The sequence below is a fragment of the Felis catus genome, chromosome D1, assembly GCF_018350175.1.
Source record: "Felis catus isolate Fca126 chromosome D1, F.catus_Fca126_mat1.0, whole genome shotgun sequence".
In the NCBI taxonomy this organism is placed as follows: domain Eukaryota; kingdom Metazoa; phylum Chordata; class Mammalia; order Carnivora; family Felidae; genus Felis; species Felis catus.
In genome coordinates this window covers 64,617,149-64,644,172 of record NC_058377.1, presented here as the reverse complement: position 1 = coordinate 64,644,172, position 27,024 = coordinate 64,617,149, and the positions used below count along the sequence as shown (strand labels likewise).

General features: G+C 48.0%; 2 protein-coding genes across 5 annotated transcripts in view; one reads left to right on the top strand and one right to left on the bottom strand.

Moving 5' to 3' along the window:
- The window catches only part of LOC101087868 (olfactory receptor 481), a 50,665-nt gene extending 32,436 nt beyond the window's left edge, over positions 1 to 18,229 (bottom strand). Inside the window, exons 1-2 of one of the 3 annotated variants that reach the window (XM_045038906.1) lie at positions 17,977 to 18,229; positions 14,272 to 15,481 (exon numbers count right to left, since the gene is read on the bottom strand). The gene's annotated coding sequence lies outside the window, so the exon portion shown is untranslated. The remainder of the gene's footprint in view (positions 1 to 14,271; positions 15,482 to 17,976) is intronic. The other 2 variants (XM_045038907.1, XM_045038909.1) reach the window with 2 other exon arrangements.
- A 336-nt stretch (positions 18,230 to 18,565) lies between these two features.
- Positions 18,566 to 27,024, top strand: CYB5R2 (cytochrome b5 reductase 2). 2 transcript variants are annotated; one of them, XM_023239530.2, is made up of 9 exons: positions 18,566 to 18,721; positions 19,566 to 19,706; positions 19,974 to 20,046; positions 22,598 to 22,704; positions 22,981 to 23,110; positions 23,709 to 23,792; positions 24,523 to 24,608; positions 25,742 to 25,841; positions 26,745 to 27,024. In XM_023239530.2, exons 2-9 carry the CDS (start codon positions 19,632 to 19,634, stop codon positions 26,915 to 26,917), a joined length of 828 nt encoding a protein of 275 aa, XP_023095298.1. In that variant the 5' UTR covers positions 18,566 to 18,721; positions 19,566 to 19,631; the 3' UTR covers positions 26,918 to 27,024. The 2 variants fall into 2 exon arrangements, with proteins under 2 accessions (XP_023095298.1, XP_003993020.1); XM_003992971.5 differs by lacking the exon at positions 18,566 to 18,721 and adding an exon at positions 18,908 to 19,065.

Here is a 27,024-nt window from a genome sequence, read left to right as displayed (position 1 = left end):
GCTAGCATAGAACAGGCTGAGGGACTGGCTGGCCTCGAGTCAGAGCTGTATTGGGAAGGGTAGTGGAAGAGGAGCTGAGTTAAAAGTACAGAGGTTTTTGAATATCAGGATACGGAGTTTATTCAGCATTTTATTCGTAGCTTTTGTGGTTCGGTAAACACTAGTAGGCCATCTGCGGAGAGATGCCACCAGAGAGTTGAAGATAAGACTGCAGCCAGAATGAGGTTGGAAAGAGGCATTTGTTTAGAAGTCCTTCTCTTAAAATAATAATTGAAAGCGAGAGAGGATATGAAGGAGAGAAAGTAGACTAGAAAACAAAGGGGGAGGAGTAAGGATGGATATGACCTCCAGGCTCCTATATATATGTATATATATATATATTTTTTTTTTTTTTGAGAGAGAGAGAGAGACAGAGAGACAGAGTTTGAGTGGGGAAGGAGCAGAGAAAGAGGGAGACACAGGATCCAAAGCAGACTCCAGGCTCCAAGCTCTCAGCACAGAGCCTGACACAGGGCTCAAACTCATGAACCACAAGATCATTACTGCAGCCAAAGTCAGACGCTTAACTGACTGAGTCACCCAGGCGCCCCAGGTTCTCATATATTTAAGAGGCAAAAAGAAGTCTGAGACTCAGGAGGAAGTGTGGAGTTACAACAGTCCAGAGAACAGAGCCTTTAATTTAAAACACAAAGCAAGCAAACAAAAAGTTGTGGCTGAGTTTGGATTTACCACAAAGTTAGGGTTTAAAAAGGAGGACTGAGAATTTCAGCCATCCAGCCCTCAGCTCATCTCCCAGCAAAAAGGTAAAATAATTGGACTGACAGATGAACAATAGAGAGCAGGTGGGAGTGGGGGGGGGCACCTGAAATAGCAAGTCTGATGCTCGGAAAAGAAAAAAGATCACGCAGGTTTTACACACGACGGGAGAAGAAAACACAGAGGAAATAAGTAGAGAATTTCTCTTTCTAAAAGCTTCTGGAACCCAAACATTCAAAAGAGAAATTTCAGGAGGAAGCAGCACTAAGGGAAGATTGGTTATGAGTAATGGAGGATAAAAGTTTAAGTATGAGAGGATTTCTGGAAGGAGGAAGACAAAATTTAGTTGAAAATCTGAACGTGTCAGAGCTAGAAGTGATTCAAAAACACGCCTATTCAATAAACGCGTACTGAGTGCCATGCATCAGTGAAATGATGATTTCACACCCTGTAGTCAGTGACAGCACCAGTGTGCAGGACCCATTCAAGATAGAAATTTGGAGATTAGGATTACAAGTCAGAACTATGTGCATATCATTTGACTCGGAGAGAAAAGGGTTTGCTACTGGAAAGTATTGTAGTAAGGATGTAGAAATGTTTGAATGGATCCTACTTCTGATACTCTCCTTTTCCCTGTGCCTACATTCACCATTAGTGATCACTTACCTCCGCTTTGTCCCATCCATGCAGCCCTGTGTCTTTTGCGGAGTGTTCAGGCTCCATTTAATCCCCATCATCTGTGTGTTTAAAGCATAAATTCCCACCTCATCAGCCCTATTTCCCACTGCTCTGCTCTTCAAAGTCAATTGAAGGCCGGAACTATCAAATTGCTCAGATTGTTCTTTGCTGTTTCTTTGGTCTTCCTAGGAGGGCACCAGGGAGCTCAAATATTTATACCTTTACATTTGGTCCCTGTTTGGTAGCTTAGATGCGTCTAGAGTTTAGGAGTCTGTGGTATAGCATCTTCTCCTAAGTAATTTAACCTGCTCATGAATGCCCCATTCACTTTCCTCTTATGGTCACACCCCAGAACAAGCTGAGCACTCCACATTTCTCTGCTTACTCAAAATCAGGTCAATGGTTCATTTGATTTGCTGTGGCTGTAATGTGGAGTCTTGTCAGCTTTCCTTTCAGAGTCTGGAAATAGAAGAGAATGGAGATTGTTCTTCTGACTATGTGGCGGTGCACAGGGATGTGGAAGGACAGGAGGAAATAGGTCTGTGCCCCTGGAGCCTCGGCTCCCCTGGTTTGCCTTTGGACCCAGTCCTTTGGGGGGAATTGTTCTTGGGAGTAAAAAGGGTCTGGTTCAAGCTTCCTTCATTCCCCTACACCCCCTCCTTCCCTCCTCCCTAAGTGGTCACTACCACCACCCCTTCTCCCAGGTCAGGGGCAGGAAGGGCCAGAGGGAGAACCAAAGAGCTATTTGGACAGAAGGTGTGGAAGGCCCCCAGTGATCTAAGGGTCAGAAGGGGAAGTGCCAATGAAATAAGCCCATTGACTCAAACTAGTTCCCTCAGGGGCATTCGCAGTGGGAGTCTTTCTATTCTGAAAATGAACTGTGACACCACCAAAAAAGTTTATTTCTCAACAATTGCCTAAAGGTTAATTTTTTTTCCCTATCCAATGCCATGTCTATTTGCTGGGTCCTTGACCGCGTCTTGCCTGGGCTGGGCTTTAACCAGCAAGGTTTTGTGGTTTCGTGGCTCCTGCCCCTGTGCTGAGCTCCTCTGGTGTAATGCTCATCAGTTTCCAGTCAGATAAAAATGTGACCTACAGAGGCTTTCAAGCTACAGTCTCTTTCATCCCTGGAACAGGTAAGAAGACAGAGGCATCAACATCTTGGGTCCCGATTCCCATCCTCGTAATGCAGTAAGAATGGGAAGCCTTTGCAGCCCAACATGGATGCAGTTGGTCCTCAGCATTTGCAGCATCTCTGTCCTATAAAGTCACCCTGAACACCAAATTAGTGATTACTGAACCTCTGCTCCGAGGAGTTGGGTTCCTGGGAGCCTCTGGTTTTATGGGTGTTTCTGTTTAAAGTCACCTTACATATTGTTGGTTCATTAACACGGAGCTCACAGCCAGTGAGCCTGTGCCTGTGCCTATAGCCTGTGCCTCAGCAAAGCTCATCTATCACATGTGTTTTCTCCATAAGGCACATCACGGCCTCCTTGCCCTTACGAACACTAGATGGCACTGCAGCACAATGTCTAGGGCCATTTCAAACAGCAAAATCACCAACAAAAGGCACAAAAATGCAAAAACCCCATGGCATTCGAGGGACCATGGAAAGGACACTTGTTTATAGTATAAGAGCTAAAACAAGAAGGCAGAGTGCCGCCTCATTAGACCTCAGCTAGGAATACGTGCATCAGGTGACTCAAATTGGTCACTGTTCTGCAGGTGTCCTTGAATGATCATGAAAGCACCATTCGTTCTGAGTTACAAATAAATGTTAGGGTGTAGGTGACTTTGCAAATGTGGAATCCATGAAGAATGAGGATCAACTCTATGCCTGAATCATGGCCTGTCCTTACTATATGTGTGATCTAAGAGTCATCTGAGACTCATTTACTTCAGCCTCACCATGGAAGAATAATACATGCCTAGTAAGAAAGTAGAATTAAATCAGATCACCCTTGGCCATGAGCAAGTGTGTAACACATAACAGAGGCTCGGAAATGTGAAATGTCTTCACCAGCTCTCAGCCCCTAGATACGCGAGCAACACAACTCCCCTCCAAGTCCTCACACCCATGAGCATTCTGCCCAAATCCTACAAAGCCATCTGTTGGCTTCTCAAGTTGTTCATTCTTGTTAGACAAGCAGTTCTTTATGGCAAACCCAGGTTATAGTTCAAATACTCCACTTTTCAATTAAAACACCCATGGTCCAGCCAACTGAGATGCTCCAGAATTCTAACAGTAGTAATTTTCTGGTAAGTTCCAAACACTGGCCCTGTGTGTGTGATCTGAGAGGTTGTATATGCTTACACTCAGATTTAAACATCTCCAGATCAGAGGACAAGTCATTGTTTTTGGAGACATGGAACGTACTACCTGAAGATCACAATGCTTCTGGTAAGCTGTTCTGGGGAATGTGACCAAGGGATACCCACAGAGTGTATCAGCCAGGGTTCAACCAGAGAATCTCAAAAAGATATGTTGGAGTCCTAACCTCCAGAATGTGACCTTATTTAGTGCGAAAGTCTTTACTGAGGTAATCATGTTAAAGTGAGGTCATTAGTGTGGGCCTTAACCCAATATGACTGCTGTCCTTATAAAAGGAGAAATTTGGACGTGGAAAGAGACACCCGCACAGGGAGAACGTCACATGGACATGAAGGTGGAGACTGGGGTGATGTACCATCTACAAGCCAAGGAACACGGGTGATCGCTAGCAAACCACTGCAGGCTGTGGGAGAGGCACCATCACCACCCACAGAAGGATCCAACCACACTAACACCTTGGTCTCGGGCTTGTAGCCTCCAGAACTATGACACAATAAATTTCTGTCCTTCTAAGCCAGCCCGTTTATGATATTTTGTTACAGCAGGCCAAGCAAGCTAATACACCAGGAATTGGCTAACATGGTTGCAGGGGATGACCAAGCAATTAAACCTATCTGGCAGGCGGTCAGAAAGAGAAGATCACAGGGGGCACCTGGGTGGCTCAGTCGGTTAAGCGTCCGACTCCTGACTTAGGCTCAGGTCATGATCTTACCCTTTCTGTGGGATGGAGACTTTCTTCCGGCACTGCATTGGGCGGAGCCTACCTGGGATTCTCTCTCCCCTTCCCGCCTCTCAAAATAAATAAACATTTGAAAAAGAAAAGAGAAGTTCACAGGACACTGGAATTCCACAGGCATGGGCTGAAGGTATTCTCCAAAGGCAAAATTTCTTCTCTTTTTCGGGGAAGCCTCAGCTCTGTTCTTAAGGCCTTTGCAACTAATTAGGTCAGGCCCACCCAGATTATCCAGGATGATCTTCTTTACCTCAAGTTCACTGATCGGGGATTTTTATTACATCTGCAAAATACCTTTACAGCAACACCTAGATTATTGTTTCATTGAATAACTGGAGGCTGTGGCTTAGCAAAGTCCACACATCAAAAAAGCCACCACACAGAGCTATATGGGATGTAGTCATTGTCCATTTTGCTCAAAGCAACACTGAAATCTTTCTAGTCACAAGAAACAAAATTCCCATCTAAATAGATTCATTTCGTGGAAATGGGTAAACAGTGTGTCAAACTGGGGTCTGACTCACAAGATCTGTGCACTAAAAAAAAGTGAGTCCACCACTACGTTTTAATGCCAATGAGCATTGAGAAGTGCTGGACTTTCTCTTGTCCTTGTTTGCTCTGTGGCACCCAATGACACACATGTGCCACATCCTGGTCCATGTGGAAAACCAGGTGAGCGGAGCAGGCAGAGGAGGGAGTAGGGCAGCTTTTATGGTTTGCCAATTTGATAGTTTGTCAAGAGAAAATGCAAGCACCTTATTTTTATTTATTTTTTTAGTTTTATAATCTGTCTGACACAGAACATAATATAGAGTGTGGAGACAATATATTCCTTTAATGAGAAGTAGAAGTAATCTGAGTCTTTTTGTTCTGTTTTCTTGGACCTCATGATGCATAGATACCTTAGGTAGAAAACCCTTGTAAAGTGTGGCTGCACTGGCTCCTTCTCTTGACCACCATGGGGGTGCATTCAGCAAAGCCATTTTTCCCAGCCTAAACCAAGTACAAGATTTTCCAAGGAGTCTCATTACAATGCACAGCAAAGATTTATTCATCTTTTATCCACAGTACCTAGTGCAGTGCCCAGAACACGGTAGATGACAAATAAATATTTAGTGAATAAAACCATATAATCCACAAATAGCCCCTGATATAAAACCTCCATGAAAAAATCCTTCCTGCCTTTCTCTCATAGAACTCACACTTGAGGGCCCTTTTCCTTTATATAAATACCCATAAAAATGTAAGAAGTAAGAGAAAAAGAGTTTACATGTGCCCTGCTTTTTTTTTAATGTTTATTTATTTTTGAGAGTAAGAGAGAGAGTGGGGGAGGGACAGAGAGAGACAGAGAGAGAGAGAGAGAGAGAGAATCCCAAGCAGCCTCCGTCCATGCTGTCAGTGCAGAGCCAGACGTGGGGCATGAACCCACAAACCTCGAGATCATGATCTGAGCCAAAGTCGGACACTTAACTGACTGAGCCACCCAGGCGCCCCTACAGGTGCCCTGTTTTAAAATTGGCATGCCTAACCTGGGTTACTTAAATCATTCAATAAGCAATTTTGTCCTTCACTTTTTCTTTTGAAATTTTGCAAATCTATAGAACAGGTGTTTTATAAGAACAAAACAATGAACATCTGTTTATCCTTCATTTAAATTCATTAGTTATTGACATCCTGTCACACTGGCTTAATTCTCATTTGATACCTTCTTTGTACAAACCTCCATGCAAGAGCCCAGGGCATGGGGAGGGAGGTACAAAAAGGAACAAGATACCGTACCTTTCTTCAAGTGATTTACATCTTTTTTTAAAAAATTTTTTTTTTAACGTTTATTTATTTTTGAGACAGAGAGAGACAGAGCATGAATGGGGGAGGGTCAGAGAGAGGGAGACACAGAATCTGAAACAGGCTCCGGGCTCTGAGCTGTCAGCACAGGGGCCCAATGCGGGGCTCGAACTCACAGACCGTGAGATCGTGACCTGAGCCGAAGTCGGCGCTCAACCGACTGAGCCACCCAGGCGCCCCAGTGATTTACATCTTAATAATCAAAATTATGTGTACAAACCAGACATGCAAAAAGATACTGTGTTACTTCTATTTACATAAAATGAAAATTACTCAAAACTAATAGATGGTATTAGGTGTCAGGATAGCAGTTACCCTTCCAGGGAGAAGGGTCTAGAGCAGCTGCTGGTGGGATTCTGCTAGTCTGTTTCCTGATCTGAGTTCTGGAGTTACTGTTTGAAAATTCAAAGTACTTTATCACTTGAGTGTTTTTCTGTGTGCGTTGTATGTCAATAAAATTCTCAACAAAAGAAAACAAAGTGTACAGAAAAACTTAATACAAAATATACTGGACTTCTGGAGAAGACAATTAGAAAACTGGCATTTGAAAAAAAAAAAGAAAAGAAAACTGGCATTTGATTTGGGCCTACAAGAATAATGTCGCCATTATTCTATACCCTGTGGGGAGCCCTTGGATGGTTTTGATCAGAGGAATCACATGGTCAAAGAGCACTTTCTGGTGGTTGATTTGGAATGTGTGGAAGCTAGGGAAACATTACCTGCAGGGGGAGTAATCCTGGTGAGCACTATGGAGGACTCAAACTCAAAGTTAGGAGATGGATATGAGATATGTTGTGGATTTAGGGTCCAATTATCTGGTTTGGAGACCAGATAATTGGAGCAAAAAAAGGGGGGGGGAAGGGTCAAGGTGAGCTTGATATTTTACTCTTGTGTGAAACACCCACTTCCAGTACTGTATTTATTTTGCTCTGTCTGGAATACAATAAGCATTTTTCATCATTCCCAAGTGTCTACTAAAGTGCCTGGCACAAAAGAGATGTTCAGAGAATATGATCTGGGCTTGATGGTGAGGAGGATCCGTGGGTAATAAAGATGAATTTTCTTAGTCCCTTCCCAGGTGGTCTCTGCAGAGCCACTCCCCCCGCCCCCCCCCCCCAACCCCCGGACCCTTCCAGGTTCCTTTCCAGCCAGATGGTAGGAGGTAAGGAGGCAGGTCAGCCTGCAGATTGCCACCAGGCATCTGTGCGAAGGAACCATCTTTGGGAAGACCTGGGTAGTCACTGCTGCCCACTGCTTCACCAGGATGTAAGTACACCTAGAGAGTGGAACATGGGAGCTAATGGTTTAAGTTGGTTGATCATTAATTCTTCAGCCACCACCTCTGATATCCATCAGTCTGACACCACTTCCCCATTCACCACCACTGTGGACATTCCACCTCCCCAGCAGAACCTGAGCTCCTGAGTGCTCAGGAAAGCTCTGTCCTTTCACACTGTGCTCCTAGTTTATTTCAGTTAAACATGAGGCTGGCAATTAGAGACGTATTTATTTTATCAAGTTCCTCCCTAGGACTTTTTTAATCAGAAAAAGTATTACATTTTGTGAAATACTTTTTAGCATCTTTTGCAGTCATGAAGTGATTCCTCCTTTGATTTATCAATATATCAAATCCTTAATTAATAGATTTCCTAAAATTCCTGCATTCCTGAAACGAATCCCACTTGGGCGTGGTGCATTCATCTCCAATATACTGCTGGGTTCCACTTAGTTCCACTTAGTTGTTTGCATCAACATCCAGAATTGAAATTGACTGATAGCAGAGGCTCTTAAAATGTGGCCTCGAGATGACTGGCGACCTCCAAGATCCTTTTAGGGGGTCTGTGAGGTCAAAACTGAGACATTATTCTCCGTCTACTCTCATTCTCTCACAGCGTGCAGTGTTTTCCAGGGGCTACATACCACATGCTAGCAGGTAGGACAGGGGTCCCTGGGTGGCTCAGTTGGGTAAGCATCTGACTCTTGATTTCAGCTCAGGCCATGATCTCATGGTTCATGGGTTCGAGCCCCGCATCAGGTGCTGCACTGCCAGTGCAGAGCCTGCTTGGGATTCTCTGTCTCCCTCTCTCTCTGTCCCTCCCCTGCTTGCTTGCTCTCTCTCTCTCTCTCTCTCTCTCTCTCAAAATAAATGAAGTTAAAAAAAAAATAACAGGTAGGACATCCTGTCTTCTATTTAGCCAGACATTAAACAGTTTTAAAAATATGTGAAACTGAGGCAACTGGGTGGCTCAGTCAGTTGAGCGTCTGACTTCAGCCCCGGTCATGATCTCCCAGTTCACTAGTTTGAGCCCCCTGTCAGGCTCTGTGCTGACGGCCTGGAGCCTGAAGCCTGCTTCAGATTCTGTGTCTCCTTCTCTCTCTCTGCCCCTCTCCAGCCCCTCCCCAGCTTGTGCTATCTCTCTCTCAAAAATACATAAAAAAACCTTAAAAAATAAAAATATGTGAAACGTCAGTCTTATTTAAATTTTATGTTTTTTGTTAGAATAAAATAAAATAAGAGGTTCAGAAAGGAACAAAATATGGTACCTTTCTTCAAGTAATTTATATCCTAATAATGAAAATTATGTGTACAAACTAGGCATGCAAATAGATACTGTATTACTTCCATTTACATAAAAGGAAAATCCCTCAAAACTAATATATAGTATTAGATGTCAGGATAGCAGTTACCCTTTAGGGGAGTAGTGTCTGAACAAACATGTAGTTATTTAAATAAACATGTTATTTATGCTAATACTTAATGGTTTTATTGTGGTTATCTTAAATAAATTAGCAAATACATAATTTTTTAAGCTTCTGCTTTAATTTCTAACATTTAACTACTGATAAATATAACTTGTATAAACAAATATCTTTAGGATTCTCAGTGATTTTTTTTTAAAGTGTAAAAGTGTCCTGCGACCAACAAGTTTAAGAACTGCTGACCTGGGGCGCCTGGGTGGCGCAGTCAGTTAAGCATCCGACTTCAGCCGGGTCACGATCTCGCGGTCCGTGAGTTCGAGCCCCGCGTCAGGCTCTGGGCTGACCGCTCGGAGCCTGGAGCCTGTTTCAGATTCTGTGTCTCCCTCTGTCTCTGCCCCTCCCCCGTTCATGCTCTGTCTCTCTCTGTCCCAAAAATAAATAAAAAACGTTGAAAAAAAATTAAAAAAAAAAAAAAAGAACTGCTGACCTATAGCTTTCTTTTTGTCTGCCTTTGTCAGACTTTGATATCAGTGTTCTTCATGAAAAGAACTGGAGAAATTTCCTTCTTGCTCTATACTTTGCATATAATGTATAATATAAGAATGAAAAATAATGATGTCATGTAATTACATATATTAAACATCTATTTCTTGAAGCCTTAAAGGTAACTTTCTCAATTTCCTTCATTCTTACTGTCTCTTAGGTTTAAAAATTTCTCCTTCAGGCAATTTTTTTTTTCAACGTTTATTTATTTTTGGGACAGAGAGAGACAGAGCATGAACGGGGGAGGGGCAGAGAGAGAGAGAGACACAGAATCGGAAACAGGCTCCAGGCTCCGAGCCGTCAGCCCAGAGCCTGACGCGGGGCTCGAACTCACGGACCGCGAGATCGTGACCTGGCTGAAGTCGGACGCTTAACCGACTGCGCCACCCGGGTGCCCCTCCTTCAGGCAATTTTGATAACTTATAATCTCCTACTAATACCTATAATATTCAGATTTTCCTACTACTTACTTTGAGTTGTACAAACCATTTCCTTATAATTAATACCTCTGTGTTTGCATGATTTTCTACTTTCCTAATTTCGTATATTATATAAATCTTTTAAAAAATATTAGACTATCTAGCGGCACCTGGGTGGCTCAGTCAGTTAAATGCCTAACTCTTGATTTCAGCTTGGGTTATGATCTCACAGTTTGTGAGACTGAGTTGTAAGACTGAGCCCCATGTTGGGCTCTGTGCTGACAGATACCCTGTTTGGGATTCTTTCTCTCCCTCTCTCTCTGCCCCTCACCTTCTCTCTCTCTTTCTCTCTCTCTCAAATAATAATTTAAAAAAATTAGACTATCTACTGTTCGGTCATTTTACAGAGATTTTCTTTTTATTTTAGAAGAAAGATGTTTTTTTTTTTTTTTCTTCTGAACCCTTGTCCTCTGTACCCTACTGAATCATTTTAGCTGACCTAGATAGGCAAGCTGAACAGGGGCAGGGGACCGTGCCTCTGAGATAGTTCCTGCAGATGACTGATGGGCACAGCTATAATCCATGCTGATATTACAATGAAGCTGCAAGACTTGATTATGTTCTCATTAGAGCTCTTAACTCATCGAGTGATGTCAGAGAGATTGCTTCATGTTTCTGAGCCCTAGAATCTTTTACATACAAGGAAGAGAGAACATTCTCTGGAGCCTTGCCCTGAGACTGGAAGGGTTGGCTGTTGCTTTCATTGCGATGGCCAAAATGGTGGCCTTGCTATCTCTTTGATTGCAGGGCTCCTAAGGGAACCACCTCCTAATCCCACATATTGTATTTATTTTTTTAGTATTTATTTATTTATTGAGAGAGAGAGAGCATGAGTGAGGGAGGGGCAGAGAGAGAGAGGGAAAAAGAGAATCCCGAGCAGGTTCTGTGCAGTCAGTGCAGACCCCAATGTGGGGCTCGAACCTATGAGCTGTTGGATCATGACCTGAGCTGAAATCAAGAGTCATTCGCTTAATGGACTGAGCTACCCAGGTGCTTCATAACCCCACATATTTTAATGAAGCCATATCTGAGATTCTTTTTCCTCTTATTTTCCAAGGAGCAGCATGAAGCTGCCTGAGTGGTGAATGGAAGAATCCATGATCTGGCCAAAGACTCCCCTCAGGTAAGAGCCATAGGGGAGGATTCAAGAGTCAGTGCCAAGTTTGTCAACCGGGTCTAGCTTCACAATGGAGGCCCTCTTCTTTTCCTGGAAGCCTACTGCCGAAGATTTGTCTGTAGGCCAACCTTTCCTTGTTTCCAGCCCCAACAAGACTGTAGAATGAACAATAGTTACTTAGGAAATGCTCCCTGAGGCCCATGTCCACCTGGTGCCATATTGGGCACTTGCAACACAAGGGTGAGTCAGACACCATCCCACAGGGTGACCACTACCTGAACTTTAGGTTGTTTCCTCCTTTAGGGGAGTTGAAGCACCCAAGCTCCATGCACCTCCCTTCTTCACTGGGTCTATTTAAGGCTCCTTTTCTCTTATCAGAAAACTTCCATCAAGCACGTGGTACTCACTCCACCCTGCCTCCTACAGCACCACCTTGGAATAGGATTTGGCACTACTGTAGCTGGCCAATCTGCTTCAGTTCAATGAATATGTTCATCCCAACTGCCTGCCTGAGAGAGACTATGCACAGTCACAGAATGGGGGCCATCATCCAGGTCTGGGATGAGCCCTCACACTAGGGTCCTTGGAACTTTACCTCTCTGCAGTATTTCACAGACTCCTTCCTCATGCACCTTCTGTCAGTTGCTTCTCACACGGCCAATGTGCTGTGAAAGGTGAGGACACTTACCCCACACCCAGAAAAATAAAAAGAAACTGAGGCGTATAAAATTGAAGTGACAGAGTGACACAAGTGCTAAGTGAGACAGAGCCCACACCTAGTTCAGAAAAGCCTAGTGATTTTTTCCCCTGCCCCTACACTGCCTGTCTTAGAGAAGCAGTGGCTAATTCGACACCATTCTGGTGCTAAGCCGCCCTTCCCTAGCGAATGATCATTTTTTCTTTTAAATGGTCACATGCAAGTCTTCAAGGAGCACCATCTTCTTGCCAGACTTGCAATTAGGCTCTGGGGATGCGAAAGCAAATAGAAGGCAATCCCTGATTTCTCGAATAGGATTTGAGAGCCATGTTCAGCTGCCCCAGTACAAGGGGATAAATGCTGTAACAGATGTGGGCGCTAGTGTAGAGGGAGCAGAGAGTAGGGAGTGATTTCCTAGGAGTATCAGGGAAGGCTTAGCTAAGGATTAGACATTTATGCTGGGTCTTAAAAGAATCATATGATGTTCAGGTAAACAGAAAAGGGAACACATTCCATTCAGGGGAACTGATATGAATGAAGGATCAGAAAGGCTAAGCAGAGGGATATTTACAGCAAAAGGTGCCGTTCTGTGTGGCCAGTGCTTTGACAGGGGGAACTGGGGAGATTGTTTAAAATTACAGCCTAGGTCTCAGTTGTGAAGGGATTTCTTTTGGTAGAAAGGAGGTGGGACTCTATCTTGTAGTCAGATGAAGGGAGTGATTGCCATTTCAGTGTAGAGGAGAACAAAATCAGACCTGACTAAAGAAGAAGTCAACAGGATGGATGGAGAAGGAGAGAGTGGAGGCCGGAAACAGTTGAGGAGATGCACAGATTAAGAGCCCAGATAAAATATGATGGGGACTACAAGAGTGACAGGAGGGAAAAACAGGTTCAAGAAACACTGTGTTCATGGAATCAACAAGACCAGGTGACCACTTATGTTTAAAATGGAGGAAAGTGGGGCGCCTGGGTGGCGCAGTCGGTTAAGCGTCCGACTTCAGCCAGGTCACGATCTCGCGGTCTGTGAGTTCGAGCCCCGCGTCGGGCTCTGGGCTGATGGCTCAGAGCCTGGAGCCTGTTTCCGATTCTGTGTCTCCCTCTGTCTCTGCCCCTCCCCCGTTCATGCTCTGTCTCTCTCTGTCCCAAAAATAAATAAACGTTGAAAAAAAAAAATAAAAAAATAAAAATAAAAATAAATAAAATGGAGGAAAGAAAAAAATCACACAAAAATGATTCCCACCAGGGCACCTGGGTGGCTCAGTCGGTTAAGCACCTGGTATCGGCTCAGGTCTTGATCTCAAGGTTCTGTGAGTTCAAGTCCCATATCAGGCTCTGAGCTGACAGGGTGGAGCCTGCGTGGGATTTTCTCTCTTCCCCCTCCCTCTTCCCTCCTCCACTCACTCTCTCTCTCAAAATAAACAAATAATCTTAAAACATGACTCCCACCTAACTCTAATGATTGCATAGATAAAAGCTAATTCTTATTTACTCTAGGCCAAATCCTTTCTATGCGTTATCTCCTACAATCCTCTCAGTAAATCTGAGAAATAGGTACTATTATTAACCCTAATTTTGCAGAGGAAAAAACTGGAGCTCAGTGACCAAGTCCTTTGGCCCAAATAAGTAGTGACGGCCCGCTCTCTGATTTCCCTTCTTTCAGGCTGCATGCATACGTATATCATGTTAACTCTATCTTTAGGACAGACTATAATACAATGGCTCAGACCATAGTTTTCCTAACCATAGCCACATGGTACAGCCATCCACAGAATACTGCACCCTAAACAATGTGATCAGACTCCAGTGTTCCCTACTATCCTCAATCGTGCATTTATAAACAATGCCCTGGGTGGTACTGAGGCCCACCCAGTGTCTGCACGTAGTAGTAGACCCTGTGTGTCTCTGGAAGTTAGTAAGCCAACAAAGTCCTGGTTGTGTTCAAGGAGGAGAAGGGCATGCTTCCCTTCATTTCTCTCTTTTGGACGTTTTCCCTTCCCCCTCTTCCTAAAGGCCAGCCTTTCTCCAATTATAGATCTGAGGCTCCCAGCCCCACCCATCTGCCCTGGAAACTGCATCTGCTGCCCCATTTTCTCCCTGTTGCCCCCACAGTCCAAGCTGTGAACTCAACGAATTGCTACCGTCTGGACACACTAGCCCAGCCCCCGCCAGAACAGATGCTGTTGGGGAAGAGTTGAAACAATTGCTGTAAACACTGGAGGGGGGCTTGACTGGCATTGCTGGGGTAGCTCTGCAGATGTAGCTGCTCAGGTGGGACTCCTCTGGGGGTGGGCGGGACAGTGGGCATAGCACTCTGCAACCTAGTTTTTGCCTCTTCCCAAACACACTGTGTCTGGCAAATTCTGCTCATTCCCAGCGTCTGGACACTCTTACCTTTCTACCATCTTACTCCGCCAGGCCCACGTCAGCCCCAGATCACCAGGTAAATACAAGGTTTTCCATGCCACATTTCTTCGGTTCTACAAGTCGAGGCTGAAGATGGTCCAGAAAGCAAGGTGCTGCTATCGTTCTCTGCCCACCTGCAGGGTGCAGAATTCTGATTCTGCAGGGTGGGGAATTCTGATCAGGTGGTATCACGACACTTGAGTTTGAAATCCTGAAACAGGAAAACCAAGGAAACTCCAATTCAAGCAATGTTTTACACTGGTCATGGCATTGGGTGCTTGGAATGGGTGAGGTGCTCCATCAGTGTTGTCTCATAAAGCTCACCCCAGTCAACTAGGTTTGTCTGCTGAGACCCTTTGTTCAGGATGACATTTTTGCACAATGCACAAAGGACAGGCCAGAGCCAGGGTGAGGAGGAAGGGATGGAGTGGGTGGGCCGCTCATATGGTCTGGCAGAGAAAACAAGCTGAAGACGTGAGTAGCAGCAGGAGGCTGCTGAGGGAGGTGGTTCACGGGAGAAGAGTCCCAGCGTTAGAGCAACAAGAGCATCAGCACCAGAGGGGAGGAGCACTTCCTGACTTTTCTGATCCAAATCACAGGAAATATATTTCTGGAATAAAGCCAAGTATAAACAAACAAGCCCTATGAGACAAAACAATGGTTCATTTAGTATATTAGTTTCCCATTGTTGCTACAACGAATTGCCACAACTTTGCTATCTTTGAACAGCACAAATGTATTCTCTTACAGTTCTAGAAGCCAGAAGTATAAAATCAGTTTCACTGGGTTAAAGTCAAGGTATCAGCAGGGCTGGTCGCTTCCAAAGGCTCTCGGGGGGAAATCCTTTCTCTTGCGTTTTTCCGATTCCAGAGCCTGCCTGCATTCCTTGGTCTGTGGACCCTTCTTCCATCTTCAAAACTGGTCACTCCAGCTGCTGCTTCTGGCATCACACTGCCTTCTCTATTTCTTCCTGCTTCTGTCGTATAAGGAATACTGTGATCATGTCAGGCCCACTGGACAATCCAGGACAGTGTCCCCATCTCAAGATCTTGAAGTTAATCATAGTAACAAAGCTGCTTTTGCCACATAAGGCAGTGTTCACAGGTTCTACGATTTAGGATGTGAGTCTATTCGGAGAAGTTCATTGTTCAACCTACCACAATTTAGCCTTAACAGCTAGGACCTCAGAAGTGGCCATCTGTTCAGGAATAAAATGGAACTAAATCATTTTCAAGGTCAAAAAGCAATCAAAAAGCCCACAACAGCCTGGAAATTGTTTAGAGAGCATAGGCTCCTCAAGCTTTGATTTGGCCACAGCATCAGTCCTCCCCAGGGGAATCTCGGCAGTGGAGGTGGCTGGTCCCCTCACCGGAGAAGGTGTTTTGTGGAGGCAGAGCCTCATACAGGCCAAAACAGTGACAGACGTTCACTCTTTCTTTTTTTCAGCATTTTGTGAACCCATACTCGTTGTCAGGCCTTAGGACCACACTGTGGATTTAGAGAGTGAGACGTGTGCTCATGGTGTGTTTCGGGAGAGTAGTAAAAGAGGAGCCAAACCAAGCAGAACGTGAATGCAAAGGGTGCATCTAGAGTGCGCAGGGGTGCTGAGGAGAGAGGGGAGGCATTGCCTTCTAAGAGTTACTGGAAGCCCAGACAAACGCCTGCCTTTATTCTGCTCCAAGATTAACAAAGGGGGCTGCCTCTCTGGTAATAGGGAGGGAAAATGAGAAGGGAGAACGGAGGGTAGAGGCAACTACTAAGAGAGCAACAGGAAAAATGATTCCAAAGCCCTCCCCCCCCCCCAAAATAGTTGATTGAATCAGATGGAGAAAATTAAGTTCATTCATTCATTCATTCATTCATCCAATACATATTTACTGAGCATCCACCACTTGCCAGGCACTGTTCTGAGGCCTGGGAAACAGCAGGAATTAAAACAGAGCAAGTCCTGTCCTCATGGAGCTTACATGGTAGTAGAGGGAGAGAAAGAGTAAGCAAGTAGGTAAGATATGTAGAATGTCATCTGAGGACATGTCTTACGGAGACAAAGTAAGCGAAAAAGGGGCACTGACAGGAAGGACTGTTCTCTTAAGCATTATGGGGCTCACTACCATGTGCCAGGCAGGGTGCTAAATGTTACAGGGCAGAGAGGAATTCATTCATTCATTTGCTATGTATATTCATCCATGTGACAGTCACTGTGCTCAGCCCTGGAGAAACAAGGTCTCTGCCATAATGGAACTTCTAGACGAATGTGAGAGTCAGCCATTTACAATTAAATAGTCAGGATGTATATTACGAGCTGAGGTAAAAGCCATGAATAGCATGTAATGTGTACACCTACTTAAATTGGGGGGTTGGATCAGGCATCTCTAAAGAACTGATATTTGAACTGAGACCCAATGAAAGTATAAGTGAAAGATATAAACAGTTGTAATAAACTATTGTAATTAGAGCAGCATGGTATTGGCAGAGGGGCTGGGCAATGAGATCAAAGGGAAAGCTGATATACGACAGGGGTGGCGTTGCGGGTTAGTGACCAGGTATGAGCAATTCAACAAATATTACTGAGACAACACATAACCCACATGGAAAAAATTAAATTGGATCCCTGCTTCACATCATATACAGAAATCATTTCCAGGTGGTTGAGAGACTCAAATGTGAAAGGAAACACTTTAAGTGTGTCAGAGAAAATAGAGACTATCTTTAGGATCTTGGGTAGGAATAGACAGGTCATACAAAGCACTAGCCATAAAGGCAAAAGATTGATACATTGGACTACACTGCAATTACAAATTTCTATTCATCAAAAGACGGAGAGAGAAGAAAGAGAGGAGGGAGGCAGGAGAAAAAGAAAAGAAATAAAGAAAAGAAGACAAAAGAAAGGAAACAAAAGAGAAGAAAGTTGTACAACAGGAGAAAATATTTGTAACTGATATAACTGGCAAAGACGTGGTCTCTAAAATATATATAAAAGACTCCTAAAAATTAGTAAGAAAAAGAACAACTCAAGAGAAGAATGGGCCAAGGTCATGAGTAGGCATTTTTATTTTCCAGAAAAAGAACTGCCATGGGGAAAAAAAATATGAAGAATGTTCAACCTCCTCAGCTATGATATTTGGTTCACAAGTTATCATTTTCATCAATAATAAGATATATTAATTATTAAGATATAATAATAATATCAATAATAAGATATCCTGCGATAATATCTCAGTACCTGCAGATGTTAGAAGCGTCCACCATGTACGTGCCCGTGCCGGTGCGTGTTTGGGGGCTGGGGTTGGGGTGGGAATCTACTTTCTCAGTTTCCCTGTCTCCCTTCAGGTCCAGGAGGCAGGGATTTACCTTTGCTACCGGCAACGGGAGAACTGATTGGGGGAGAAGGGTTACCAATGTTCTGAAATGTGCCGCGGAGAACCCCCATAATCCATGCCTGCCATTCTGTCTCCTATTGGTCTGGTCAAGTTGGGTACCTATTATCTGTCTCTTTCCCAATGGAGAATGAATGAATGAATGAATGAACGTTGCAACGAATGTCTTAACTCCGTTACATCTCCGCCTCGGGGAAACACCCAGCACTAGACCAGGCTCAGAGTAGGAGCTCTTTACCCGCGTCAAACGGATATATTCCTGTGCTCTTTGAATTGGCCTGAATTCCCCTTTCCTTTATCAGCATCCCCTTCTTACCACTCAGACGCCCCTCCTTTCCTCCAGCCTTGGCAAAGTTTCCACAAGGTGCAGAGAGGAGGTTCTCCGTCCGCGCTGCTCAGAGGGTGCAGGAAGGAGGGCAGGGTGGAGAGGGGGCCACGAATAAACAAGGGATGGCCCCTGGGAACGGGGACCCCGCAGCAATGGCAGCCCCTAGTCGCGTGCAGCCCCTAGGGGCAGGGCGGGGCAGAGAGAGAGTCACGCGACAGGGAACTCCTAGGGCGCCAAGGGGGTGGGGGGTGGGTGAGCGGTGGGGGGTGCAGGGGAGGGGGGTCCTGGGGGGGCGCGCGGGCGGGGTAGCGGGGAGGGGTGCGGGGGTACGCGAGAGGCTCCCCGGGGGTTCGCGCGGGGGACGGGGAGCGGTAGGGGGTGTAGGAGGGGAAGCAGGGGGTTTCCACGGGGGACGCGGGGGGGGGGGGTCCACGGGGAGGCGCGCGGGGGGGTGGTTAGTGGGGAGGGGTGCGTGGGGGGCTACGCGAGGGGCTCCACGGCGGGGTCGCGCGGGGGACGGTGAGAGGTGGGGTACGCGGGGGGTTCCACGGGGGGCGCGCGGGGTGCTCCACGGTGGGGCGCGTGGTGTGGGGGTAAGCGGGAGTGGCCGGGCGCGCGTCGCTGGCCGCGGCTTCGAGGCCTCCGCGTCCGCCAGGCGGAGCTGCGGGCGCCAGACTCGCCGCGGCCTCGCAACCAGCCCCACTTCGACGACCTGTTCGGCGTCTCGTTCCGGGTGGGTGCCCAGGGCACGGCAGCGGGGCGAGGTCGTGGGAGTCCAACGGGGCCCCGGGCGGGCCTGGCGGCCGAGGGCGTGGGCCGGTCGGCGCCGCGCGGGGCGGGGAGCGGGGCGGGCCCGAGCGGCGCCGGGGCAGGCGTGGCGCGGCGGGGAGCGGGGCGTCAGGCGAGAGAGGGAGCCCGCGGCCCTTCCCCGGTCCCGCGACGGCTGGCTGGGCGATGGCCAGGCTGGCAGTGCTGGCGGCGGGGGCGGGGGCGGGAGCCCCGCGGAGTGGCTGCAGGTGAGAGTCCAGGCCTCCTTCACCTGCCTTGGTGGGTGCTGGCGTGTCCCGAGGCGCTAAGGTAAGCCCCCCACCCCAGATCGAAGGTACTCACCCCACCCCAACCCCGCCTGGATAGGGGAGTAGCGGGGAAGTGAGCCCCATCCCTGCCTAGCCGCAGCCACCTCCTTGGAGGAGTCAGCGCTTATCCCCGTCTAGTTCTGCCGTTGGGGACTGGGACCATGTTCCAGATTGTGGGTTAGAAGCAGTGTCATCACCTCAAGGAGGGGACTCCCAGGACTTGCACCCTCGAATGTAACCAGGATGGAGGCAGATGGGCAGGAAGGGCTGGCCTGGTGACATTAGCACTCCCTAGCCATCTGCTTGGCGTGGTCTGATGTGCAGCTGACCCCTCCCTACCCTCCGGGTCCACTGTAGGCTCAGCCTGCATTGTTTTATTAACCTTTCCCTCTGTCTGGTTTCTTCTGTGCCTTTGGTGTGGGAGGGCACTGCTGTGCCTGAGCACAGTCCTTCCCCCGGGGCCGGCGGAACCTGAGGTGCCCTGTTCACACTGTCTGCTAGGACCCAACCCTGCTCCTTGTCATCACTGTCCTTGGAGTCACAGTGCTCCTGCTGGCCCTGAGGAACATGAACTCAAGGAAGAGATGTATCACCCTACAGGACTCTGAAACCAAGTACCCACTGCCTTTGATTGAGAAAGAGGTAATGGAGTCAGCCCACCCTTTCTGCTGTCAGCCTGTGAAAGAGAAGAGCACGAGAGTGGTGGGGGATGTGCTGGCTGGGAAGGCAGGGCAATGGGACAGGAGTTTCAGGGCCTCCAGTTTGCTCCCCACTGCGTGTGTGTGTGTGTGTGTGTGTACATCTGTGTGTTCCGGGGTAGTCCCAAATAGAGCTCCTTTCCCAGGCATCTTAGTTGCCCAGAAAGGCTTCTAGAAAGCTGACAGTCTGCCTCTGTTTTCTATTTTATAGCACATCAGCCACAACACCCGGAGGTTCCGCTTTGGACTGCCCTCACCGGACCATGTCTTGGGGCTTCCTGTAGGTGAGTGGGGTTTAGTATCATCGCCAGGACTGGGCCTTGCAGGCACTCTGGCTCCTCTCAGAAACTCAGCTGGGGTGTAGCGGTCTTCTTGTTATCTTTCCTGACACGTGAGCTCAAGAGAGATAGGGAGATGGGCTTGGGGACAGTCCATTTCTTTTCTCACTGTTTGATTTGGGCTGACACAGAAGTGATATCTCAGCATTGAAAAGAAGTGAATCTAGAATCAGAAGGTCTGGGATCTCATCACAGGCTCCTTGCTGGGCAACCTGAGTCAAGTCCTTCAACCTCTCTGAGCCTCAGTCTATGAAATGGGGTTTCCCAGGCCTGTCTGCCGCTTGGGTTGTTGTGAAGGTAAAGTGACCGATGGATGAGAAAATTCAGAAAGTGCCAAGTGCTGTGTACATGTGAGGGGTAGGAGGAACTGATGTTCCCCTGAAGTCAGGAGAAAGGCCCAGAATGTGTGGAGAGGCAGGAGGGAGTCAAGTGTGTCTTCCCCACATAGTGTGGCTTTTCAGCAGGGACCTCAGATCCACACAAGGAGGGACCCATTGTGAATACCAGCCCTAGAGGTCTTAGAGTTCCGAGTTACCCCCTTTCTGGTCTGTACCGCCACCAGACACCCAATTTCATGTTGGTGAGGTAGAAATCCTCTGCTGGGTCCACAGCCTGGGGATTCAGAGCTTTGTACAAATTGCTAGTGCTGCTTGCCAACCTGGTGGAGATCCTAATCCATGACCTACTTGTCCTACAAAACCTTGACCTCTCCTCAGGTGACCAGGCAGCCAGCCTGGCTCCTGAGCCTCCTCACTGCTTCCTCTCTCTGTCCCCATCCACAAGAGCTCAGTGTCCGCCTGCCTTCCAGCCCTCTGCCTAGTCTGTGGGGTGAGTCCTGTTGCCAAGAAGGCTAAAAGAATGAAAAACTTCGAGGAATAGACATTTCTTAGAATCTGCCATGACCCACCCTCTCCTCTGCCCTGGTGTAGGCGGTGCAAAGTTAGTGTGACAGGTAGTTTAGAGGCTTCTGGGAGAGTCTGCCATGAGGACTCGGCAATCACTGATGCTTTCCAGGTCAGAGGAAATGCAGCAGCTTAGAAATGGGGCCAGCTAGGCAGCCCCGTTTTCCCCGGGGACAGACACTGCCAGGCCAGGCCCAGGTTGGCTGCATCTGAAAGAGCCTATCTGAGGTCTCCAGGTTCAGATTTGTTCTCTGAAGGAAACTGCCTCAGGCATGTATTTCTGCACATCCCTGATGCCCAGCCAGGCCGCAGCCAGAGTCATTGAGCCTGTCTTTTCTTTCTTCCCTTCCTTTCTCTGCTCTTCATTTGAATTCCCGTATAGCGCTTGTCCTTTTTTAACCCCGAGTGTTTGCACCTCAGGCTTCAGGGCCTCCTCACAGACCCTGAGGACTTTCAAGGCTTCCTCCTCTCCTCCTTCTCTTCCTCCTTTCTGTGTCTCCCCAGGTCTCCGCTTCTGTCTGCACCTCTGCTCCATCTTTCCTGTGCATAGTTTCTACTCCCTTGGATGGCACAAAGCTTCATTTTGCCTCTGTCTCTTAGCATCTCTTGATGGCAGCTCCTGCCCTCACCACTGCTTGTCTTAGTCACTGAAGCTCCCACTTTAGATCCAGCAACCATCTGAGTCGCCATACCCACTATGTGACACTGGGTTGTCACCATATGTAAGTCTCTGGCCACACCTGGTCCATTCGGTTCTACCCAGGAGGGGCAGAATTCCATGGCTCAAAACTTCACTGCTGCCCCTCGAGCAGAGCCATTGGCCAGAAAGACACAACACTCTTTCTAGAACTCCTGGTCTGCAGTATCCAAATCCCGGGGCCCAGCATGCCTGTGAGTCTAGGGCGGCTCAAGCAGCAAGAGACAGATGAGGGGGTCGTGATTCATTCACAGACCCCACTGATCCACTCAAAGAAGAAATGACTTTGTGAAGGCAACATATTTTGCTTTAAAAGGGAAACACTCCTGGGATGCCTGGGTGGCTCAGTCGGTTAAGCGTCCGACTTCAGCTCAGGTCATGATCTCTTGGTTAGTGAGTTTGAGCCCTGCATCGGATTCTGTGCCAACAGCTCAGAGCCTAGAGCCTGCTTCGGATTCTGTGTCTCCCTCTCTCTCTGGCCCTTCCCCACCCCCCCCCTCTCAAAAATAAACATCAAAAAATATTTAAAAGGGAAATACTCCTATTACTTTTAATACTCAGCCTCCAACTTTAATGAGGTCTTCCTGTTCCACAGAATATTTTAATGAGTGAGGTGCATTCACACGAAGCTCACAGCTCCCCTGGGATGGGGGCAGGGCAGGCATATCGTCCCCACTCACCCAGAGAGGTGAAGTGACTTGCCCAGGGTAGCATGCAGCGTGACAAGGGTAGGCCTAGGACCCAGGCCTCCTGGATCTGGGCTCCTCCTCTGCTTGGCCGTGCTCCCATGCACCCTGCCACATGCACCCACTTCCCTGAAGCCAAGTCCTTTATGGGAATCCTGGGTCCTGTTTAGGTTGGCTGTGCTCACATTTAACACTGGATGCTTTTTCTGCAGGTAACTATATCCATCTCTTGGCCAGAATTGATGGTGCTCTGGTGGTCAGGGCTTACACGCCTGTGTCCAGTGATGATGACCAAGGCTTTGTGGACTTGATTATAAAGGTAAATGGTGCCTACTGGGTCCACCTGCCTCACCCTCACAAGCCTATTAAAGGTGGTAGGGTGGAGAGGGGACTCGGGTCCTGGGAAGGGCTTTCCAGCCCTGTCATTTAACAGTGAAGCTGTTGATTTGGCCAAGTCTTCAGGGGGTGCTTAGAGCAACTGTGAGCACAGAGGATTTTCTCTGCAAGGTTTCCAGTGGCAAATGGAATTTTCAGTTGTATGCAGCTGTGACCTCAGGTCTGCGTGTGTGAAAAACAGGCTGCTTTATTTTTTCAGATCTACTGCAAAAATGTACACCCCAATTATCCAGAAGGGGGGAAGATGACTCAGTACTTGGAGAACATGAAAATTGGGGACACCGTCCTTTTTCGAGGGCCCACCGGTCGCCTGTTCTATCATGAGCCAGGTACTAGGGGGTTTATGCTGGACTTCCGGCTGGGAGGAAGATTCCTGTGGTTGTTCTAGAAAACATCTCATGTTTGGGTCATGTGCACTTGTCCTTAAAGTCTTCATACATTCATTCAACACACACACTTTTTGAGATTGTAAGCTTTGTTATGGTAGGGGAGTGCTGGGGTTTTTCCTCATCACTGTCTGTCCAGCACAACGCCTGATACATAAGAGGTGCCCGCTAATGCTGAAGAATGGATAGATGGATGCCATCCACACTCGCTCACTTACTCACATGTTCACCACTGACTCACTCTTTCACTGCTGTGGCTCAGTGCTCTGCGAGGCTCCATTTAATTTCACTGTGCCCCTCTCCTTCCTCAGAAGAAAAGGTCTAGTGAGTCCTCAAAGAAGCCCAGCCTCTGTTTCCACTTTGTGCACCAGGGCACGGGGACTGGTGGAACGGGGCACACCGACTTGCTTTTCTGGTTTAGAATGGTGTGGCCACTTCCTCAGGTGGACTTTCCTCCTGGGGGTCCCAAGGAGCATCTGGGATCTTTTGTAAGCTCTCAGGCAAGAGCTGCAGAAGTCAGAAGTATCCTCTGTGTTTCCAGGAACGTTTTCAATCAAACCATACAAAACAAGTGACCCTGAAGAAAAGGTGGTCAGTCACCTGGGAATGATTGCTGGGGGCACAGGTAAGAGGCTTCTGGGGCTTCAGCCACAGAGTGGGTCCCCAGACCTTTTTAACTTTGGACTCATTTGATGCCAGAAGGGGTGGCGTGGGAGACCCTTTCCTAGCTGTTTTAGATGGAAGTGCAAGGTTGATGATAGGCCTGGAAACCAACCTCGTGTGCCCTGCTCCCCTTACTCAACATGGTGGCTGCCCCAGGAAGTCATGCTGGGGACCATAGAAAGGTCTGGGGACCGAGCTGAGTAGGCCCACACATGGTCCCCCAAGGGCTCCTGGATCCAGGTCAAGCCCGATGCTCCCCATCCCTTGAAAATGAATGCCTGAAAGAATGGAACGTGGGAACACCTACACTGTGCCAGGCACCACAACAGGCACTCGTAAAATGAACACATTTACTTGTCGTTCTCTTTTACAAATGGGGACACGCAGCCAGGCACGTGACTGACCACGGTCAGACAGCAAGTGAGGGAGCTGGGTGTGCAGCCCACTTTCAGTTCCAAGCCAGTCTCCTTCCATCTTGCCACAGGAAAACAAGAAAGGGCCTTTCGATTTATTGTTGCATTGGAAGGGGAAACCAAAAGGAGGGGTGGTCTTCCTCTTTGAGTTTTGGGGGCAGACATGAGAAAAGCAGGATTGCGGCTAAGGAAGACTGTTAAGGGGCTGCAGACCAGGGACTGTGGGCAGCAGAGAGGGAGAGAGAGCGGCTAGCTGTGTCCCACCTGCTACTATTCCAGGGATTACGCCCATGCTGCAGCTCATTCGCCACATCACCAAGAACCCCGACGACAGGACCAGGATGTCCCTCCTCTTTGCCAACCAGGTCAGCTCTGCCGAATCAGCCCTGAGCTTGCAGGGGTGGGCTGGAATGTTTGCTGAGCGGGGCCTCTGCTTTCATACCTCCCCCCGACTGAGCTCTCTCGCTGCTGGGGTGCCTGCGGCCTTGGGGGAGGGCCTGGTTTTTCGGTTGTTTTTTTGTTTTTGTTTTTAACTGTTCCCCCAGCCACTTTACGTACTAAGCTTTCCTTCCTTTCTTAGTATGTAATTCTGGTTTTCTGAGTATAAAGTCATAGATGCCCTCAGTAGAAATTTCAGAAAAATACAAAAATGACTTTTTTTTTTCTATACATGCCATATATTTGCAATTACATCTATAACACAGTTTTGTTTTTTCACCCAGCATTACCACACAGGCACTTTCTTCTCGTCAAAACTCTTTGTACATATTTTCATCAGTCTGTACCAAGTTGCACCATAATTTACTACATCTTCTGCCTTCAGATTGTTTTCAGTTTTCCCAGTTGTCAAGTATATAGTGATGAACAATATAGCCTAGGCTTGATGCCTTTTAGATTATTTTCTTAAACAGAATCCCAGGAGTAGGATTGCTGGTGCAGGAACTGTGAAGAGTCTTGAGGTCCAGGTCCTCTGTGTGGTACCTCTGGGCCTGGCACAGGTTTCTCGTGGCTTTGGCTCCCTTTCCCCAGATGAAGCTCCAGCCTTTGCTTTCCTGTCCCGTAGCTCTCCAGTGCTGTGGTGCTAGGTGCGATCTTCTTTCCATATTATGGCCTTCGCCCCTTGCACTCCCTGTGAGAGGTCCTGGGCCCACACTAAGCTCGGTCCAGCCCGGCAGGATAGCCTGGTGCTCAGTGTGGATGGGGGTGGGGGTCTGGGCCATCAGAATGAGGCCACCCAGCCTGTGCACCTGTGCTCAGCTGTGTCCTTCCAGCTGAGGACAGTCACCGCCTCTGCCGCACAGCCCACCTCCTCCACCCACGAGAGAGGGTTGGTAGTGCAGGAAGTGCCGCAGAACCTTCATTTGCCCCAGGAGCCGTGGTGACAGCATCCAACTAGAGCAGTGGCAGCTTGGGCAGACGTGTGCTGACCCGTGTGCCCAGTGTGGGGGACAAGCAGGATGTCCCTGGAGGGGCTTTGCTCACATTCCTTATTTTCTAGACAGAGGAGGATATCTTGGTGAGAAAAGAGCTTGAAGAAGTTGCCAGAACTCACCCGGAACAGTTCAGCCTGTGGTACACCCTGGACAGGCCTCCTGTTGGTACGATCCCCATTGTCCCCACTGTGGGTTAGCTCCAACCCTTGACCCACCTCAGGAACTGGTCCCTGGGTTTGGTTTTTGGATCTGTGCTCGAGGGCTGAGACCTTCAGCTCTGTCTCTGCATGGGAAATGGAGGGATTTGAGGGAGAGAGGATTTGGGATGACCTGTTTGTGAGAGCACTCAAGGACATGTGTGTGATATCTCAGCAGCAGTCCATACACGCGCTGAACCTCAGGAAGGACTCAGAGGGACACTGAGTCACTGGGTCAGTCTGAACACCCACTCCATGCTACACTTGATACAGCATCCCACAGAGATAGCACACACGTGGCATCTAATATGGCCAGTGACCCCTTCTCCCTTACCACCTGGCCTCTCCTGGATAGCAGTCATCACGTGCTAAGCCCCAGCCAGCTGCTGCGACCCTAGCCAGCACGTGGCTGCCAGCACGTGGCTACCACCAGGCACAGCCCACCATCCGTGGCTGTCACTCTCCTGCTGCGCTGAACTGCACCTGCCTTGTCATATAGCTCACTGCCCAGCAGAGGGCGCCCCCAACTGAGCCGTAAACCTCAGTCTGTACGGCCCCAGATCTCTGCCGACTCAGACCACACCCCACTATTGTGTTCTCCATCCCTGACAGTGCAGGCAGCATCAGACACCTGCTGGGGGCCTCAGAGTCCCAGCAGTGAGCCTGGGATCTGGGGGTAGACACTTCTGAAGGCTGCCTGAGCCTGCCAGGTCCTTGACTTTGCGGCTTCTCTGCAGAGAACAGCAATGCAGGCTTCTAAGTCTTGGAGAGTAGCCTGGGTTCCTTCTCTAGGGAGGCCAGGCAGGAGGCTTGGGGTCAGGGACTCCACCTGGCACCCCCACAGCTTTTTTCTACTTCTGCTTCATCTCAGGCTGGAAGTACAGCTCAGGCTACATCACCGCCAACATGATCAAGGAGCACCTCCCTCCTCCCGGCCAGTCCACGTTCATCCTGGTGTGTGGACCCCTGCCCCTGATCCAGACAGCCGCTCACCCTAATCTGGAGAAACTGGGTTATACCAAGGACATGATTTTCACTTACTAATACCTCCCTTGCTTTTAGCAAATCTGCCTGGTCCCTTTCCTCTGTTTCAGAGTGAGCTCTGCCTCAGCACATTAAAGTGGCGTGTGTTCACAAGCGCCTGTAATGCA

What these genes read in the sequence shown, in the direction of transcription:
- CYB5R2 (XM_023239530.2), top strand. Translation starts at nt 19,632, where the DNA reads ATGAACTCAAGGAAGAGATGTATCACCCTACAGGACTCTGAAACCAAG. An exon ending in CCCTCCTCTTTGCCAACCAG is followed by an intron (nt 24,609 to 25,741) that starts GTCAGCTCTGCC and finishes CTTATTTTCTAG; the next exon opens with ACAGAGGAGGATATCTTGGT. An exon ending in CCTGGACAGGCCTCCTGTTG is followed by an intron (nt 25,842 to 26,744) that starts GTACGATCCCCA and finishes GCTTCATCTCAG; the next exon opens with GCTGGAAGTACAGCTCAGGC.